At 33.1% G+C, this 18,244-nt stretch overlaps 1 protein-coding gene across 1 annotated transcript; it reads right to left on the bottom strand.

The window, feature by feature from the left end:
• Positions 1-355: 355 nt before the first annotated feature.
• LOC149210223 (short-chain dehydrogenase reductase 2a-like) lies at positions 356-1,497 on the bottom strand. Its single transcript, XM_089394383.1, has 2 exons — positions 1,311-1,497; positions 356-1,194 (listed from the first exon to the last, which is right to left on the bottom strand). The coding sequence occupies exons 1-2, from the start codon at positions 1,379-1,381 to the stop codon at positions 387-389; spliced, it is 879 nt and encodes a 292-aa protein (XP_089250509.1). The 5' UTR covers positions 1,382-1,497; the 3' UTR covers positions 356-386.
• Between the last annotated feature and the right edge of the window lie 16,747 nt (positions 1,498-18,244).

Below are 18,244 nucleotides of genomic sequence, written 5' to 3'. Positions count from 1 at the left end.
CAAAAGTATTAGCTTATTTTATCACAATGATAGTATGTACCACAAATATGAAGAACATTAAATATTAAATAATTGTAACAACTATCCATATAGGAAGCAGATAACATTAAATAATATTAAGTAATTGTAACTACTATCCATAATGCCCTTTGAAAGGGCACACACATACTGCCCTTTGAAATGGCACAAGCAGATGCCATGGGCATATTCACAGATCCAACAAAATAATTTTGACCGAGATGAAATGGAAGCGAGGGAAATGGATTAGAGAGATTGGCAGAATAAAATAGAAAACCAAATGCTAACATTATCATACGACTAGAGCTGTAGACTCTAATCGAGCACTAAGAGAAGTAATATATATAAATCACATATACGAAGTCTAATTATTTGTAAAGGCCCCACGAGTGATTCACTACTGTGAATCCGCCATCAACAACGAGGTTATGCCCGCTAACATACTTAGACTCATCGCTGGCCAAGTAGAGACCGGCTTCCGCAATATCCTCTGCTTTAAGGGTGTGCCCCTGTAAGTTAGCAATACTGTTGCAGAAGCCCTCCATCGCAGCTTTATCGCCTTCGGAAATTGAGGAGGCATCCCCTTGTTTGAAATACTGAACTGAAAGTGCCGTGGCCACGCCATAAGGGGACACAGTGTTCACTCTGATCCCGTATTTGCCAAGCTCAGCTGCTCCATTTTTAGTCAATCCAAGGATTGCATGCTTCGATGCAGTGTAGGAGTAAGGAGCACCTCCTCCAAAAATACCCGCCACGCTGGTTGTAGAGATGATGCACCCCTTCTTCCGCGGGATCATAACGCGGGCGGCGTGCTTAATGCCGTGCATCACTCCTTTCACGTTTACATTCATCACTCGATCGAATTGCTCCATATCATACTCTGCCACGCTCTTCACCAAAAAGCTGTCGATAGTTCCAGCGTTGTTATACATAATGTCCAGTTGGCCATACTTATCCATGGCCACATCCACTGCCGCGCTCACATCTTCTTCTTTGCTCACATCGCAGTGCACGTAAGTTGCCACAGCGGGAGAAAGGGATTCCTCAAGCTTTCTGCCACCTTTCTCTGCAACGTCTGCGATTATGACTTTCGCTCCATGCTTAATGAACAACCGAACAATGGCTTCTCCTATGCCCGCTGCCCCACCCGTTACTATTGCAACCTTCCCTTCCAATCTGCATGCACCATTCAATTCAACAAATACATAGTTTCAGAAAATTAATCCTACCAAATTGAAAGAAAAAAACAGAAGGTAGAAGGTTAGAGTGAATTTTTCTCATGTTATGATTACCGTCGATCTCCAAGGTTGCTCAGATTGCCAACACAACCAGTGCCTCCATTAAGATGTGCGTTAGACTCCATGGTTTTGATTGGGGAGAGAAATAGAAATGGAGAAAGATGGAATTAGTCTCTGCTCTCCAGCAGATGGTGCAGCAGAAATTATGGGTAAGTGAGAGGAGAAGATGGATAGATGCGTATTGTGCACATCCGGAGGGCGTAGGGAAGGGTAGTTATAGACGAAATTATTGAGGATATCATACTATCGGTAAAGTAGTCGCAATGCACGTTCCGGTGGGGTTGACAAAATTGATGAAGTGTAAGGGAGCCATGGCAGATTCCCAACGGGACTCGTGGGACCGAGGACAACACAATATCCAACTAACGATTAATAATAAGAAATGAACTGAAATTGAAATCTCCACAATTATATTATATTATATTATATTTATGACCCCGCCGTTGACTTGACTTTTGACTATGACAAAAGGACAACCGAAAATATCAATGCACGCGTCACGAAATCTTCACCACAATAACATATATATTTATTTTATTAATTATATTAATCACCAATGGTATATTTTTACTTCATTTATTTTACTTATAATTAATTTATTTCAAATTTTAAAAATAAAAATACATTTCAAAATATTAATTAATTTCTAAATTTCATAATTTGTTAATCATGAAGGAACTTATCATGAAACTTCATACAAACAATTTGCTTCATAAGTAAAATATTTCAATGTCAACTAATATATACAATGAAAATAAATAAATTTTTATGGTTAAAACATTTTTAAGCATTTCAAGTAATGTTATTATTTTATATTTGGGCTATATTTTTTTGTGAATTTTATCTTCGAGATGCAAACATTTTTTTATTTTAAATTTTGCATTTAAAAAAATACTTACATAAGAAGAAACTATATCACTCTAAAAGTTTCTTAGATTTGTGATTAAACTAGATTTGTCCACTTTAAATTTGTCACTCTCACCACCTTGGCAACATACAAATATATGTATAAGTTGTTGCCACGATTATAGGAAAATACCTTGTTATATATGGTATGGAAAAATTTGTTATTAATCGAAGAAGACATAGCATTCACAACTTGTAGGCCACATTCTTCTAAAGTGAGCAGAAGATTGGAGTACACAATCTCATCTTCAAACACCTTGAGGGAGATCTTAACACAAGAATGGATGGAATTTATTTTAGTAGTGAAGACATGTAGGAAAATATTTTCTTATATATAAATGAATGTTATAAATAATAATGAGAAACTTATCATGGAGGAATTTATTAGAATTGGAATAATCTCAAATTGCTAGGAAATTGGTGGGTGGGGAGCCATGTGAATCTAATTTTTAAAATTTATTAAAAGTAATGGACCATTTTGCTAAATAAAATTTGCTTATATATAAATGAATGTTATAAATAATAATGAGGAACTTATCATGCAGGAATTTATTAGAATAGAAATAATCTCAAATCTCTAGAAAATTAGTAAGTAAGACACTACATATTCCCTATCTATTTTTTAAAATTTATTAAAAATCAATACAATCTAACCAACTTTATAATTGATAAAAATTAAAATTAAACCTATACTTTACTTAACATATTAAGAATAAAATCAAATAATATTTACAAACGGGTCATTGACGTTGTCTTATGGTAGTAGGGCTGTTTGATTATGAAATCGAATACTATTTACAATCAGGCCGTTGACGTTTGTCATTATAGTAAAGGACACCCAGTATGACTGCACGAGCTTGAATTTAGGCCAATTCACCAACAATATTAATTGGAGTCATCTAATGATATATACACATCGTATTCCCCCGCCCCCACACATATATATAAAATATGGGTGGTTGATTATGGCAACGATTACTATTTGTCTGGATGGAAAGAGGACGTGAGCCACCATCATTGGAGTCGCCTTATTTCCAATTTATTAAATTTAATGGATTAAATTAAATTTATTTTAAAAATTAATAGTTTTATTTATAATATTTAAATTTTTTTTTTTACAATATTTTAATTTAATTTTTCAATATCTTAAGTTAATTATTTTTATAATTATTACAATGGTGGCATGAAAAGACTTGGTAAAGAACATTGTCATGTTATATTTAAAAATATTAAAATAATATTTATACTAATATATTAAAAAATTAAACATTATCATGTTATATCTAAAAATAATAAAATAATATTTACACTAATATATTAAAAAATAGTAATAATAGAAATCAATTTTCAACTTCTATTTTTATTTTAATGTTAACCATAAATAAAATATTTAAATGTCCATATTAATAAAATAATTTAATATCTTTCACAAGATATATAATGAAATTTAAATTATTATTTTTATGTGTAGTCTATTCAATTCTTAGCAAAGACTTGATATGTGGTATTTAAATAAATTACTTAAAAAAATCAATGTAAATCATAAATAAAACATTTCACTATCTTATATATGGAGATATCTTATTTCATTGATAGCTACTTTGTAATTCAATGTATGGGGAGGGTTAGCTAGTTCCTTCCATTTATAAGTGTTTTTAATGAGTTGATATTTGATATTAAAAAAAATTATTAATAAAAAATATCAATGTAAATATCTATATATATATTTTTTTATATAGAGAGAGACTATATTTATATTGTGTAAAGCAAATAAAAAACATTTTTATTAGTGTGTCGGTTAAAATGAAGGATATGAGTAAATTTTTTGTTTTACTTACCATGGAGTTAACCATCTATGTTAACTTGTCATCTATCAAGCTCTCAGAAAATCAAATTTCTAAAAGAATTGATCTTTCCCAATGCTTAACAAGGGCTACATAGTAGATAGTACCTACCACTTAGTTTAAATATAGTTTAATTAAACTAAAAAACAATAAATACAAAACAAAACAACTAATACAATATTGTATGGTTGAATGTCATCACAAAAAATTAAGAAAAGAAATTTTTAGCCATGACTTTTTATTATTTTCCTCCGTAAATTAGCAATGATATATTATTATTATTATTATTATTGCTGTTGTTGTTGTTACTATTATTATTATGATTATTATTATCATCTATAAATACATATTAATATATACACTTTAATATATATGTTTATTATCTATGTGTGTTATATATATATATATATATATATATATATATAAAATTAAATTTATTAAAATATATTTTTAATATAATAATAAGTCACTTTAAATTGAAAATATGGAGAAAAGATTACAAGTCTTGAAAATGGAAATAATAGGAAAAAGAAAAAATAATAAAAATAAAAAAGTGAAATAAAAAAGAAATAAAATAAAAATGAAAAAATACTAATTAACAGAAATGGAAGTTACTAAATAGCCTATACTAAGACCTCAACCAATCACTTTACAAATAAATAAATTTAAATAATAATAAAAATAACAAAAATTGAATTCCTAATATTAAATTATAGGTAAACAATATAATTTTTGGTAAAAAAAAACTAAATAAAATAAAAATTAACATGAATCTATATCAATAATAACATACTATATCTTAATTCAATATTTTATTTACATTATTTTGATTTAATGATTTGTTATGAGATGTGATTACATACTAAAATGAGTTTTGAAATTTTTAATATTATAAAAATTATACCCAAATAAAAATAATGTCTCCGGTGGCATCGTATATGCTTATGATCCCTCTTCTATAACCATCCAAAAAAACCCCTACAAACATGAACTTGTAAATGTCAAATGGCCCTCTTTTAGACATTCAATAAAAATATTACCCAAATAAAAATAATGTCTTCGGTTCTGCACCGTATATGCTTAGGATCCCTCTTCTATAACCATCCAAAAAAACCCCTAAAAACATGAACTTGTAAATGTCTAATGGCCCTCTTTTCGGGGAGTAAACATTCAATTGAATTTGATTTTCTTAGATTTCTTTTCCTATATTCCCTCTATGTTCTTATATTCACATTAAATAATATTATATTAAAAATAAAATAAAGTTTATTTAATTAATAATAAAAGTATTTAGAGCTAATTTATTTGGTAAAGTATAATTTTACACACAATATTTTCATATATTCAGTGATGTAAAAGATTTTTAAACAAACTTTGTGATCATTAAAGTGATTGGTGGTGTTTATATCTGTTTTTCTATTTTTGTGTCCATTTATACTACACAATCATTTAATTATTAATTCAGAATCGCAATTGATCATGCGAGGCACTTGATGTCGTAGACACAAAAGAAGAATTCCTCTAATCACACACACTATTTGTTAGAAATACTAAGAGAGGTGGGCGGCTCTCTCTCTCTCTCTCTCTCTCTCTCTCTCTCTCTCTTTTATTTTATAGAAGTTCATAGTTGTATGGATTATCGCTTATTCAAAAAACCATATGCAATATCAAATGTAAGAGCATGTAAATCATAAAACACATCATCACATCAATCACATATTGACATCGAGATTTTAGGTAGACATCCAATGTAGGAGAAAAACACTGTTGATGTCGATCTGTCTTCTTCTTTTATTATAAAGAAAACATTCTTACAATTTCGTACTGGCATAGACTCTTGTCAGCACATAGGCTCTTACTTGTAGGAGGTTACAACCTCCTCTCGTTCTCCAAATCCTACTAGAAGGGAGTGACTCCACCCTAATCGAGTTTATTGACTCCTACTAGAAGGAACCTCCTACTCCCTCACTAAAGGCGACGACCCTCAACACTTCGTGGAGCACATTTCAAAATTTTAATATTGTATCCACCTTTCAATCAACCATAAATAATATGCAGGCCACTACCGACACCAACCATGCACTAAGATACCAAATACTGAATCATTGAAGACCAATACCAATATTGAATACCATTGTGCCAATCACTGAATATTGAATACCAATTGAATCACTGAATATTGAATACCAACTAAATTACTAAAGAAAATGAATCACTAAATTCCCATTAAACCATTGCAACTAGATCAAGCCAATATACTAATACTGGCAATACCAAGCCTTGAATCAGTGAGTAGCGGCATTGAATACAAATATGCCAATCACTAGATCACTAAATATCAATATTCCTCTAAAATCATAACACTGACTAAACCAACATACCAATACTCAAAAAAATCAACACTATGCAAGGTTAAGCCAAAATACTATCATATTAAACCAATATCAAAGCCATAAAAGGTTTTTCCAATATAATTGTCAAAAATATTCAATTAAGTAGAGCTCACACCCAAGTACCAAGTTACAACCTTGTGAGATGTCAAGTTAACCAAGTTATAACACAACATCAAATCATATCATGTCAACTCTTGACAAGAGCTATATAGAACCCTAACTATCAAATGCCAAGCCATATATAGTGTCATAAGAAACTTGTCACAATCCCTTCTCAATTCTCATCCACAAGAAAATTACTGAGTCAATGTACAACACTCTACACTAGGCCAATATCAAAGTCAAATTTAGTATCATTGTCAAGCATCAAATTCTTTAAAATAATAAGGATGAAACACAACAAATAAGTAAGATCAAGTTCCAAGCTAGATCCTTCAATTAGATCATATGCTTATCAATCCTTAACTACTTAACAAGATATCATTCGTTTCTATCTGTCATAAATCTTATCAGATTTCAAGCCAATTCTCATCAAACTATTCAATATGTAGCATATTTGTCAGTTAGCAAGAATATAAAGTCCCTAGTAAGCAACAACACATTAAGTTCATAAAATATCATTGTCCCACTTCTGTTACTGTAGCATAATCCACGTCAACATTTTCCCTATCAATTCAATAACATACTCATCAAGAAGCCAAACCAACTATTAACATAATCAGCAAAGCAATTTCCCTCATTAACATAACTCAATGCATCAAACCCTTTATAATATGACTATAAGGATCATCATTCAACCAAGTCAAGGTTCAACATATAGTTCATTGTCAATGGTGTTAGTGTCCTATATTATAGTAGTCAAAAACAAGTTTTGTCTTTTCAATTTATTTTGGTAAATGTGTAAAGGTTTTGCTATGGTCTCTTAGAGATCAAACTATTGGTCTTTGTAAAGAATGTAAGATTTAATTCTTAATGTAATTATGTTAGAGTGTGTGAAAGATGATGTAAAAATAGTTATGGATTCTCTAAAGATTGATTCAAGTAAGTCTAGGGTCGATGTCTCATACACAATCATGGGTGAGGTCATAATGAGTCTTGTCTTCTCATCATTGGTACAAAGTAGTGGGGTCAGTTCATTCAGTTAGGTTTTCAACATTATCAACTAATTTTTTTCCTCGATCAAAGACCCCTACATCTAGTCAAAAATATGCAAGTGAAAATTTGTTTCCCTTTGGCACTGTGCTTTTGTTGTGAGGGGTAACTTTAAAGGACAAAGGTCTGTAGCTTGAGCACGAGTCTTTAAATAGGTTCCTAACATTGTAGAGGATGTCTTCTACTTGCTCAAAACTTTCAAAAATCCAGGGAATGGCTAGAAGTATGAGAACCATGGAGTCCCTGCGCATTTGGAGAAACACGATGCGTTCGTTGCGCTTTCACACAGTCAAAAGAAGTTGCTACATTTTTTCAGTGTTTTTGACATCATTCTCAAAATCGTTTTTTGACCAAATGGAGATGAATTTTGAAAACACAAACGCGGGTTTTGTGAAACACAAGCTAAATTATAATAACCTCCATCATTTTTGTAACATGTGTCATATATTTGAATATTTGAATGAATCATTACAGACTATTTTTTAGATTTTGTTATTTCCTGTTTTAGTCATAATACTTGGGCGTGGGTTCTAAGGCAATGGAGAATAATTTTTGAAAAAGGAGAGAGGTTTCTCTCAAGAAAACGTTCATAAACAAAAACCTCCTTCATTTTTGTAACAAATATAATGATTTGAGAGATACGATTTAATATTTGAGCCCTATTTTCCATAAATTTGGTCCCTATTTTGTAGCAGGCAGTTTCTATATCTAATGTTACTAACTCTATCTTTGGAAAATTGTTGAGCTCGATCCCCTAAGTCCAGGGATGAGTTAATTTTATATATTTCATGAATTTTAGTGTGCAAAGGTTGGTTGGTCAGGTTCATAGAAGAGACAATATGCATTGCACTCTTTTGATATATTTTTCAGTGAATGAAAAGACAAAGGCCTAATTTCTAGGGATTCCTATGTTAGTTTCTTTGGAGATGTGATTCTTTGTTTTGTAAGTTATCTTTTGTTATCAATCATGCTTGGAAATGTGTCGTCTTGTTTAGTTGAACAAATATTTGTCTCATAATTCACTTCAAAAAGTGTTATGTTTTAGTTTGCTAAACATTTATGTTTTCCACTTGAATGACATTTAGAAATCATCGTGTTGTTTGATTCTCTATGTGTCATTTTCCACCTATATTCTACTCACCCTCCTTCAATGAATTTGATTGAAAAATTTCAAAAATACTACCTACCTTGCCCCTGTAGAGGATCCATCTTTCTCTTCATCCTATCACTGGAAAAGAATAAACTTATATGACTGTATTGCCCAATGGATCTATCCTTTTTTAGCACCATATCTATCCTAATATCTAAGTGAATGAAGTTTTAGACAGAGATATCCCTCTTTGAAGCTGGAAGGGCTAGATTCTAAGCTTCCAAGTGGTTTGTGGCTACCTTTCGATTCCTCTCCTCAGCTTGGAGGAATTACAAAGATCTAGCATAGTGGTTCCATTATTGGGGAGCAAAAGATTCCATCTTCCCTGGGAAAGAAACATCAAGTTCTATATCTGATTACTAATGGTGAACTGTATTAAGACATAATAAGGATGTCAATCGTTCATCGGGAAACTCCATTTACAAACAATCCAGAGTTCAGAGCATCTATGTCGACTCCACTATTCAAAAAATTCAGAGTTTAAAGTGCAAATCCAGTTACCTAGTCAATCAAAATGATAGGGTATGTTGAATACCCTTTGTCTATTGAAAGGTTTAGAGAATATTTTTGATATTTTTGATGATGATCAAGTGAAAGAAGCTTTCTTAGTTTTTTTACCAAGGTATTTAATATTAAGCAAATTCTCTCAGGAGAAGAGCTATTTTTTAAAATCATTTGTTGAAAAATTGAGAAATATATTGAAGCCTTAGAGATTCAAATTCAGTCCCACAATTTCCAATGTTAAAATCAGTCATTTGAGAACCTTTTCTAGCCAAAAAAATACGAGGTAGTGCTGCCCTATGATTTTCAGATTAATGAATGCTCTGATTTTCGACACAAGTTTGGTAATGCATAGTTGAAGTTATGGTTTGACATAGTGAATACATCAAAAAAATTCAGCCATGACAAGGCAGTCATTGAATACCTTGAGGATCATCAAACAAATCATGCCTTTGATCTCGTAGCTCATTATATGGAAGATATTTTCAGCTTGTATTTTCAATCATGTTTTCAATATGGAGACTAGATGAATCATGAGTTTCCACTGCCATTACATTGTCCAATTTCCATATGGTGCAAGCACAGTCAAGAACTCTAATTATTTCAGCAGCTACTTGATTGGCTTCACTAAAATTTTTGTATCACTTGATTTCAACAGTTCTTTAACAGGTTAGAGTAGGAAATTTTGTGCCAATAAGTTGAACACTCTGAGCATGTTTTGTAGTAGTTTTCAGTTTTAGTTTTCAGCTATTTCAAAGTTCAGTTCGCAACATGTACAGTTCTGTTTGGATTTAAGTTTTGGTTCTCAGACTTACAAAGCAGGAACATGTTGCAGGATTGGGAGAAACCCAAGATCAGGCTACTAGTATACGGTGTTCTTGGCACCTCACAGGGAGGATATCATCCCCATTCGAGTCAATATTAGTGTCCTATATTATAGTAGTCAAAAACAAGTTGTCTTTTTAATTTATTTTGGTAAATGTGTAAAGGTTTTGCTACGATCTCTTAGAGATCAAGCTATTGGTCTTTGTAAAGAATGTAAGATTTAAATATTTATGTAATTATGTTGGACTGTGTGAAAGATGATGTAAAAATAGTTATGGATTCCTTAAAGTTTGAGTCAAGTAAGTCTAGGGTCAATGCCTCAAACAAGATCATGAGTGAGGTCATAGTGAGTATTTTTTCTCGTCATTGACACAAAGTAGTGGGTTTTGTTCATTCAGTTAGGTTGTCAACATCATCAACTAACTTTTTTATTCAGTTAGGGACCCCAACATCTAGCAAACATATTTAGTGGAAATTCGTTGTGCTTCTGCTATGGGTGGTAACCTTCAAGGACAAAGGTTTGTAGCTTGAGCACAGGTCTTTAAACAGGTTCCTAACAATGTAGAGGATGTCTACTACCTATTCAACACTTTCAAAAATCCATCGAATGTCTAGAAGTATGAGAACCATGGATTCGTTTTGCTTTTGGAGAAACACAATGCATTTGCAGCGCTTTCACACAATCAAAGGAAGTTGTTGCATTTTTTAAACTATTTTTGTCATCATTTTCAAAATTGGATTTTGACCAAATGGAGATGAATTTTGAAAACATGAAAGGCCTTTTTTTCAAACACGGGCTAAATTATAATAACCTCCTTCAATTTTGTAACATGTATCATTGATTGCAATATTCAAATGAATCATTACAACTTATTTTTCAGATTTTGTTATTTCCAGTTTTAGTCATGATCATTGGGCACGGATTCTTAGGCGATGGAGAAGAATTTTCGAAAACTGAGAGAGGCTTCTCTCAAGCACAAGTTCATAAACAAAATAATCCTTATGTCTTGTAACAACTATCATTATTTGAGAGATATGATTTAATATTTGATCCATATTTTCCAAAAATTTGGTCCCTATTTCCTAGCAGACAATTTGTAAATCTAATTTAACTGACTCTATATTTGGGAAATTGTTGAGCTTGACCCCCTAAGTCGAGGGATGAGATAATTATATATATTTCATGAATTTTAGTGTGCAAAAGGTTGGTTGGTCAGGTTCAAATAAGAGACATTGTGTACTACATTTAGTTGATATATTTTTTAGTGAATGAAAAGAAAAAGGCGTAATTTTACAGGTATTCTTGTGTTAGTTTCTTTGGAGATGCACTTCTTCGTTTTGTAAGTTATCTTCTATTATCAATCATGCTTTTAAAGGCATCTTATGTTTTAGTTGAACAAATATTTGTCTCAGAATTCACTTCAAAACATGCTCTATTTCAGCTTGCTAAACATTTATGTTTGCCACTTGAATGGCATTTAGATTTCATCATGTTCTTTGATGCTCTGTATGTCATTTTCCACCTATATTATACTCACCCTCCTATAAAGAATTTGACTGAACAATCCTAAAAGACTACCTACCTTTCCCTTGTAGAAGATCCCTCTTTCTCTTCATCCTATTACTGGAAAAGACTAAACTTATATGACTATATTGCTCAATGGATCTATCTTCTTTCCTTCTAGAAAAATGTTACACATCATTTTGTCGCATTAGAAAAATGACCATCAGTTTGGATCTCTCTCTATCCACACGTGTTCCAGAGAATTACCTTTCAAAGCTTGAAACTAAATTATCCCAAAGAAAGTGGAATTTCTAGATCGTGTGGTACAAAGCCATGATTTTGGCTATATTCGTAGTTTCCTAGATAATTTATGTGCATATGTAGAAAAGACCATTATTATCTACACATAAGTACACACTTTATTCCACTATGACCTACGAACATGAATTGAAGTACTTAAAAATAAAAGTTAAAGTCTAGAAGCATTGTTGGTAGCATCTATCCTAAATGACAAGCTTCGAATGAGTGCCTATTCAGTGTTGATCCCTCCCATCCTTAAGTAACTCCCCTTCCTTTGTGGAACCTTTATCCCACTAATAGTGGTTCTTAGCCCTTAGAGAATGGATGCATAACTTCCCATTCTTGGCCTATAAAGCCACTACAAATTTGAGAATTGAAGGATCACTTTTGGAAGTAGGTTTATATTGTTGAGATTAGGTTGGAAATCATTTCTTGCAAGGGAGAGGGTTAGGATTGCAGAAGAGGCTTGCTACATTAAGGCTACATGGTTGTAAGGCTTTTCTCCAATTTTTTGAATATATGCAATTGATATTTCTTAGTTACATCTTCATTGATTTAATTTGTAGGATTCCTTGATCGCCTACATGAGTTTTGGTTGTATAATTGATCAGTTCACATGTATAATTGGTTAATTAGTTCATTTATCTCTTTGATTATATGTTGTATGCTTTGATCTCTTGCTTGTCTCTATCTTTGCATATTTATTTCAGGACATTGCATAGAAGTTGTTAAGAACTATCTATGTCTAAAACTCATTCACTTAGACAGTGAAACTTTTGACCCAACAATTCCTTTCTCTCCTTTCCAACCCGAACCTTGTTATTCTACAAATTTGAGTTTTTTAGGTCATAATTTGTCACCACCACACATTCCTTTTTATTCACTAGAAGTAACTTTGTCAAAAATTCCTATTGGGAGTGAACCTATTGATTCATCCATGTTTACCAGCTCCCCAAAATCACTATTGTATGGTGGTCCATCAGTTCCTCCTGTGTACTAGTCACTTACTGGGACCTTTTTAGGAGCATCCACTTCTCCCCAACCTTCTAATTAGTCATCTGGTTTATCTACATCTACTATTCATATCATGACTTCCGTGTATGGATCACTGACAATGTTAGACCAACAAATTCACATGGTTTCTGGTAATTCAAGTAACCTTGACTAGCATTTACTACTAGCCTAGGGGGCAACCACCTTATCCTCCACCTAGCAGAGAACCTTTTGTTGGGGGTCAACCTTTTACCGGATGCTATGGTTAGATACCTCAACCCGGCCTAGGTTAGTCTACTGTAAATCAACCTTTATATGGTACTCTGTATCCTAGAACAAACACAATTTGGAATCATGCCATTAATAAAAAAAATTGGTCCAGGTGCTCCACAAGTGACACTTTATCAACCTGTTTAACCTACTAGACAAACTATTCCTCAAATACCTGTTCCAGGTATTGCGGTACTTTTACAGCAGCACGTTGAAGGGATTCCTCCAACAATTTTCCAATAACTTGTTCAAGGAATTCCTCAAACAGGTCCTATTCAACAACTGATTCAATGACCATTTTAGAGTTCACCATAGACCCCTATTCAAACAACTGTTTCAAATCCGGTTCCAACTTCTTCTCAGCCACTTATTCCAGGTGTACCACAAACAACTGTTCCAGTAACCCCTCAAATATTTGTTCCTCAGACTACTCATGCAATCCTGCAGGTTTCTACTTATCAAATTGTTCCTACCATCCAGTCTATACCACATATTCCTATTGGGAAACCTATTGTCAGAATAGTACAAACACCTTTTCAAGGTCAAGCTTACCAAGTTCCACCTTTTCGAGGACAAGCTTTTCAAATTCTTCCTCTCCAAGGCTAACGTTTTCAAAAGCCACCTTTTCAAGGTCAATTCATTCAAAGCCAACCTGTTCAAAGTAAATTTGTTCAAGGTCAACCTTTGCAAGCACAACCTGTGCAGGAGTAATATTACATAGGTAAAATGGGTCAAAATCAACCTTTCCAGAGTCAACCATACCTCGATCATACTTATCAAGTCCATGTTCAAGATCAACCCATTATGGTTCACCCTGGTTACCCTGGTAGAATTCCAATTCACACTACTTAGGATATTCTAGGATATCCTGGATGTCCACCTCGAGGGGTTGGTATCAACCCGCAAGGTTATAAAAATTTATCGCAAGACCCTAGCCAACAATTACCGTTTATTTCAATGCTAGATCTACCATACTTATCCCAGTTAACTAACAATCCTATTTATTACTATCTTTTTTGGCCGATAATTCCTACAAAGTTACCATGTGACATATCAAATTTTGAATGTAAATCAGGAGAGGATTCATCCAATCATGTGACGACATATCATCTTTGGTGTGCATCAAATTCTTTGATCGATGATTCCATCCATATACACATTTTCCAACGAACTTTAATCCGTTTAGAAGCTAAATGGTACATAGAACTACCTCATGCCTCTTTCCATAACTTTAATTCCCTGGATTTTTTTAACCCACTTTTAGTTACCAATCCGTTATGACACTAGTACTGAACTATTGACATATCCATGAATGGAGATGTAGACGTTTCTTAGTCAAAGTTTTTATTCCAGATCAAATTTTAGCTGAATGGCTTACAAAGTTGCTTCTCCCTGTTATCATGGAAGATGTTTCCAAGGGAGGTATCATCATGGAAGAGAAAGTAATTGCTCATGTCCAGTACTTAGACTTAGTCTACAATCAATCTAGCACTCTGTATGAAAAAATCCTGAACTTACCTCTCTCTGCAGGTGAACCCATTATTACATCTCCTACAGGATCACGATCTAATACCACTGATGGAATTATAGGTTCTGTTAGCCAACAATCTAAAGGTAAAAATAAAATTCTAAAAATAATTAGACTTTGGCCATACAAGATACACTATCTGAAAGCCTTCCTTTGGAAACTATTTTCGAGATCAATGTTGTAGAATCATCTACTGGTAAGACAAACTCATCTGGAAATAAAAATAAGGGGAAGGGTAAATCGAAACAAAATGCTTATCCAAAAGAGAAACTTACTAAAGCTGAGCCTACTGACGAAAAACAAAAACCTTTCTATCCTTTCCTTATTTGCAATGAAGATCACTATACAAAGGAATGGACGCATCGGGCAGAGGTTTCTAAATTTATTGAAGGTTCCCCAACTCCCAATGTTTTGAAGGATCCATTTCCTTCTCAAACAACAAAATGGTTTCTCATAACACATCTTTCTCTTCCACATCGCAAGATATCCTAATGATTTCTTCGCAAGAAATTCTGATAGCTACGAGATCCAAAGATTATGGGTTCAAGCATCCTATCGAAAATGGAAATGAGGCTAGTTCATCTGGTCAACGTTCCAATTTAATTCCTCCTTCTCCTCTTGAAACATTACATATTGAGAACCCAAATCATAACATGATGATCTGACCACCTCCTAAAGGTGTTCTTCCAAAATCAGCTTTCAACCCGCATGCTATAGCGGCACAAAATTACAACATTGTTGAAGACTTGTTTATGTATCCTTCCGCAATGTCAGCTTCTGAAGTATTGCAAACATGCTCACCACAACAATTTTTTTTATTGTCAGCTATAGGGTCTATTAATCCACATTATTATAAATTAATTATATTTGATCTTGAGAATCATATCCCAAGACTCCCTTATCAACTAGCAATCCAGATTCTAGTTTTTGTTAAAACTAGGCAAGTATTTCGTACAATTGTTGATGAAGGATCTTCTACATGCATTATGTCGATTGCTTGTTGAAAGGTTTTAGGTTATCCAACCACTAATCAATCACCTACCACTCTAAAATCCTTTGATGGAAGAGGTTTTCGTCCATATGGGATCCTGAATGATTTTCCCATAGAGATAGACAGAAAAGTCGTCACCATTGAAGTTGAAGTTGTGGATGCTTAGTGTTGGGATGGGGTTCCCTAGGTCAGATTGGGGTTAGTTAACCCAAATTTTGTATACAGTTTTGTAAAATATGTAAATTCTTCACAATATGTGGATGCAGAGTGCGTAGATGAATAAGAGACAAAGGGGCTTAGGCCCCTATTTTGAGTAAAGTTTTATACGGGGACTTGGCTTCACCAGAAGCAAAGCAGGTCATTGTGTGTATTTTAAATTAATTAGTGACTATGTTATTTATCTGGCCTTGTATGTGGATGATATGTTTCTGGTTGGAAATGACAAATAAATTATCCAGGATTTGAAGACCCAATTGTCCTCCAAATTTGGCATGAAAGATCTTGGTGTTGCACACTATATTTTGGGCACATAAATTAAAATAGATCGGGCAAAGAGGAAGCTCTAGTTAAACCAGAGGAAGTATGTCGAGATAATACTGCAGAGGTTTAGTATGCTGGATAGTAAACTGGTGAAGGTTCCTATTCCTGTAGGTGTAAAGTTATATGCTGAAAAGTGTCCCAAGACACAAGAAGAGGAAGACGACATGTCTTGTGTTCCATATGCAAGTGCAGTTGGTATCCTGATGTATGTGATGGTTTGTACTAGATGAGACATTGCACATGCAGTGAGAGTATAGAGAAGGCTTATGTCAAAACCAGGGCAGGAGCATTGGACAACAGGTCTTCAAGTATTTGCGTGGCACTATTGATTATGGTTTGTGCTACCAAAGAAGACCAAGATTGGACAAAATTTTGGATATTCAAGGCTTTGTTGATGCAGACAGGGTTGGAGATCTAGATCAGAGAAGATCTACAAGTGGGTATGTATTTAACCTATTTGGAGGTGAAGTCAGTTGGATGAGTAAGAAAAAATCTTTAGTGGCACTATCAACTACAAAGGCATAATACATGGCAGCCAATCATGCAAGCAAGGAAGCAGTCTGGTTGTAGATATTATGTTCAAGTATGGGGTTAGTACAGGGAGCTATAAGAATAGACTGTGATAGCCAAAGTGCAATTTTCTTGGCAAAGAACCATGCTTACCATTCAAAGACAAAGCACATTGATGTTCAGTATCACTTTGTGAGGGATATGATAGAAAACAAAAATGTGTTGCTGGTAAAGGTGGACACTTTGAAGAATACTGTAGATGCATTGACAAAATTTGTGAGCTCTGGGAAGTTATTTTGTTGTAGAGAAACAATGGGCATTGCAGGGCCAGATAAATGACTAAGCTCTCCTGTGGCCCCTTATGGAAAGAAAATAACAAGTGGGAGATTTTTGGTTGTGTTATATTCTTTTTTGGACCCTATTTTAGGTGGGTGGACCTACCTATGGTTTTGTGCATGGTTTTCGCACATGGTTTTGGGCGCGATGGTTTTCAGTCCATGGTATTGGATGCTTCGGCATGTATATATATGTATTGTAACATTGAAAGGAACATAATGAAAAATCAATTTGGTAGTACCAGTTTTGGGATCCAGGGGAAAATTTTTGTGTATATTTTATGTGTTATGCTCTTGCTATTGTTTATTTTCTGTGTTTTAGAATTCATATGCAGGTAATTTCTGTACAGAGTTAAAACCTATAGTAGTTTTGTAGCATCATGAATTACTATATTTTTCTTCTTCGTCATATCTTCTTCTGACCCTCAATTGAACATGTTGACAACATTCATGACATCTTGCTCTATGAAACAAATGCCTCTCAACATAATCGAAAGATGTTCAATAAAATTCTATCAAATAAAATATCATATGTCAATAAAAACTAAGTTATAAAATATAATGATACAATTAAAATAATCCAAAACACAAATATAAATATAAATACTTACCATATCTTGTGCAATGTCATTTATAATTTATTTACACAACTTTGTAGATTCCTCTCTCGTGTCATACAATGACAGTGATAACTGATATTTAATCTTGTCATGTGACTTGGGTGGTTTTTTAAGTACATAACAACTTCAGTGTTTGGTATCAAACATATGTTTATGAATTTTCCTAGCACCTCATAAATTCCATTATCGTTAGGGATATGAACATATCTATATATGTGCACATGGTTTTCACCTTCTCTATCTTTCAAATACCATACATTTTTTATAAGCTTCACTTCTTTTGATTTCTTCCACTATGAAATTGTCTTCTTATCATTTGAGGCACTTGATATATTTGTAGTTATTAGCTTAGGTTTGGTTTGTTCAACAATGTTTTTTGAGGATCCACCTTTAATTTTAGCAGTTTTTGGTCCAAAAAGATTCACAAAAATCTTCTTTGATGCCATTTTACTACAAAAAATATACACATACATAAATCAGTAAATTACAAAAAAAAAATTAGCTTAAATAAACAAACAAAATCTAAAAACGATAAATAATCATAAATCATAAATAATTTTGTAAAA

This window comes from Pinus tabuliformis, chromosome 1_2 (assembly GCF_031772625.1).
Source record: "Pinus tabuliformis cultivar Carrire ecotype Pingquan chromosome 1_2, CPIR1, whole genome shotgun sequence".
Taxonomy (NCBI): Eukaryota; Viridiplantae; Streptophyta; class Pinopsida; order Pinales; family Pinaceae; genus Pinus; species Pinus tabuliformis.
The sequence above is the reverse complement of the archived record's forward strand: the minus strand, read 5'-3'. Positions and strand labels throughout refer to the sequence as shown.

What these genes read in the sequence shown, in the direction of transcription:
- LOC149210223 (XM_089394383.1), bottom strand. Translation starts at nt 1,381, where the DNA reads ATGGAGTCTAACGCACATCTTAATGGAGGCACTGGTTGTGTTGGCAAT. An exon ending in AGCAACCTTGGAGATCGACG is followed by an intron (nt 1,195 to 1,310) that starts GTAATCATAACA and finishes TGGTGCATGCAG; the next exon opens with ATTGGAAGGGAAGGTTGCAA.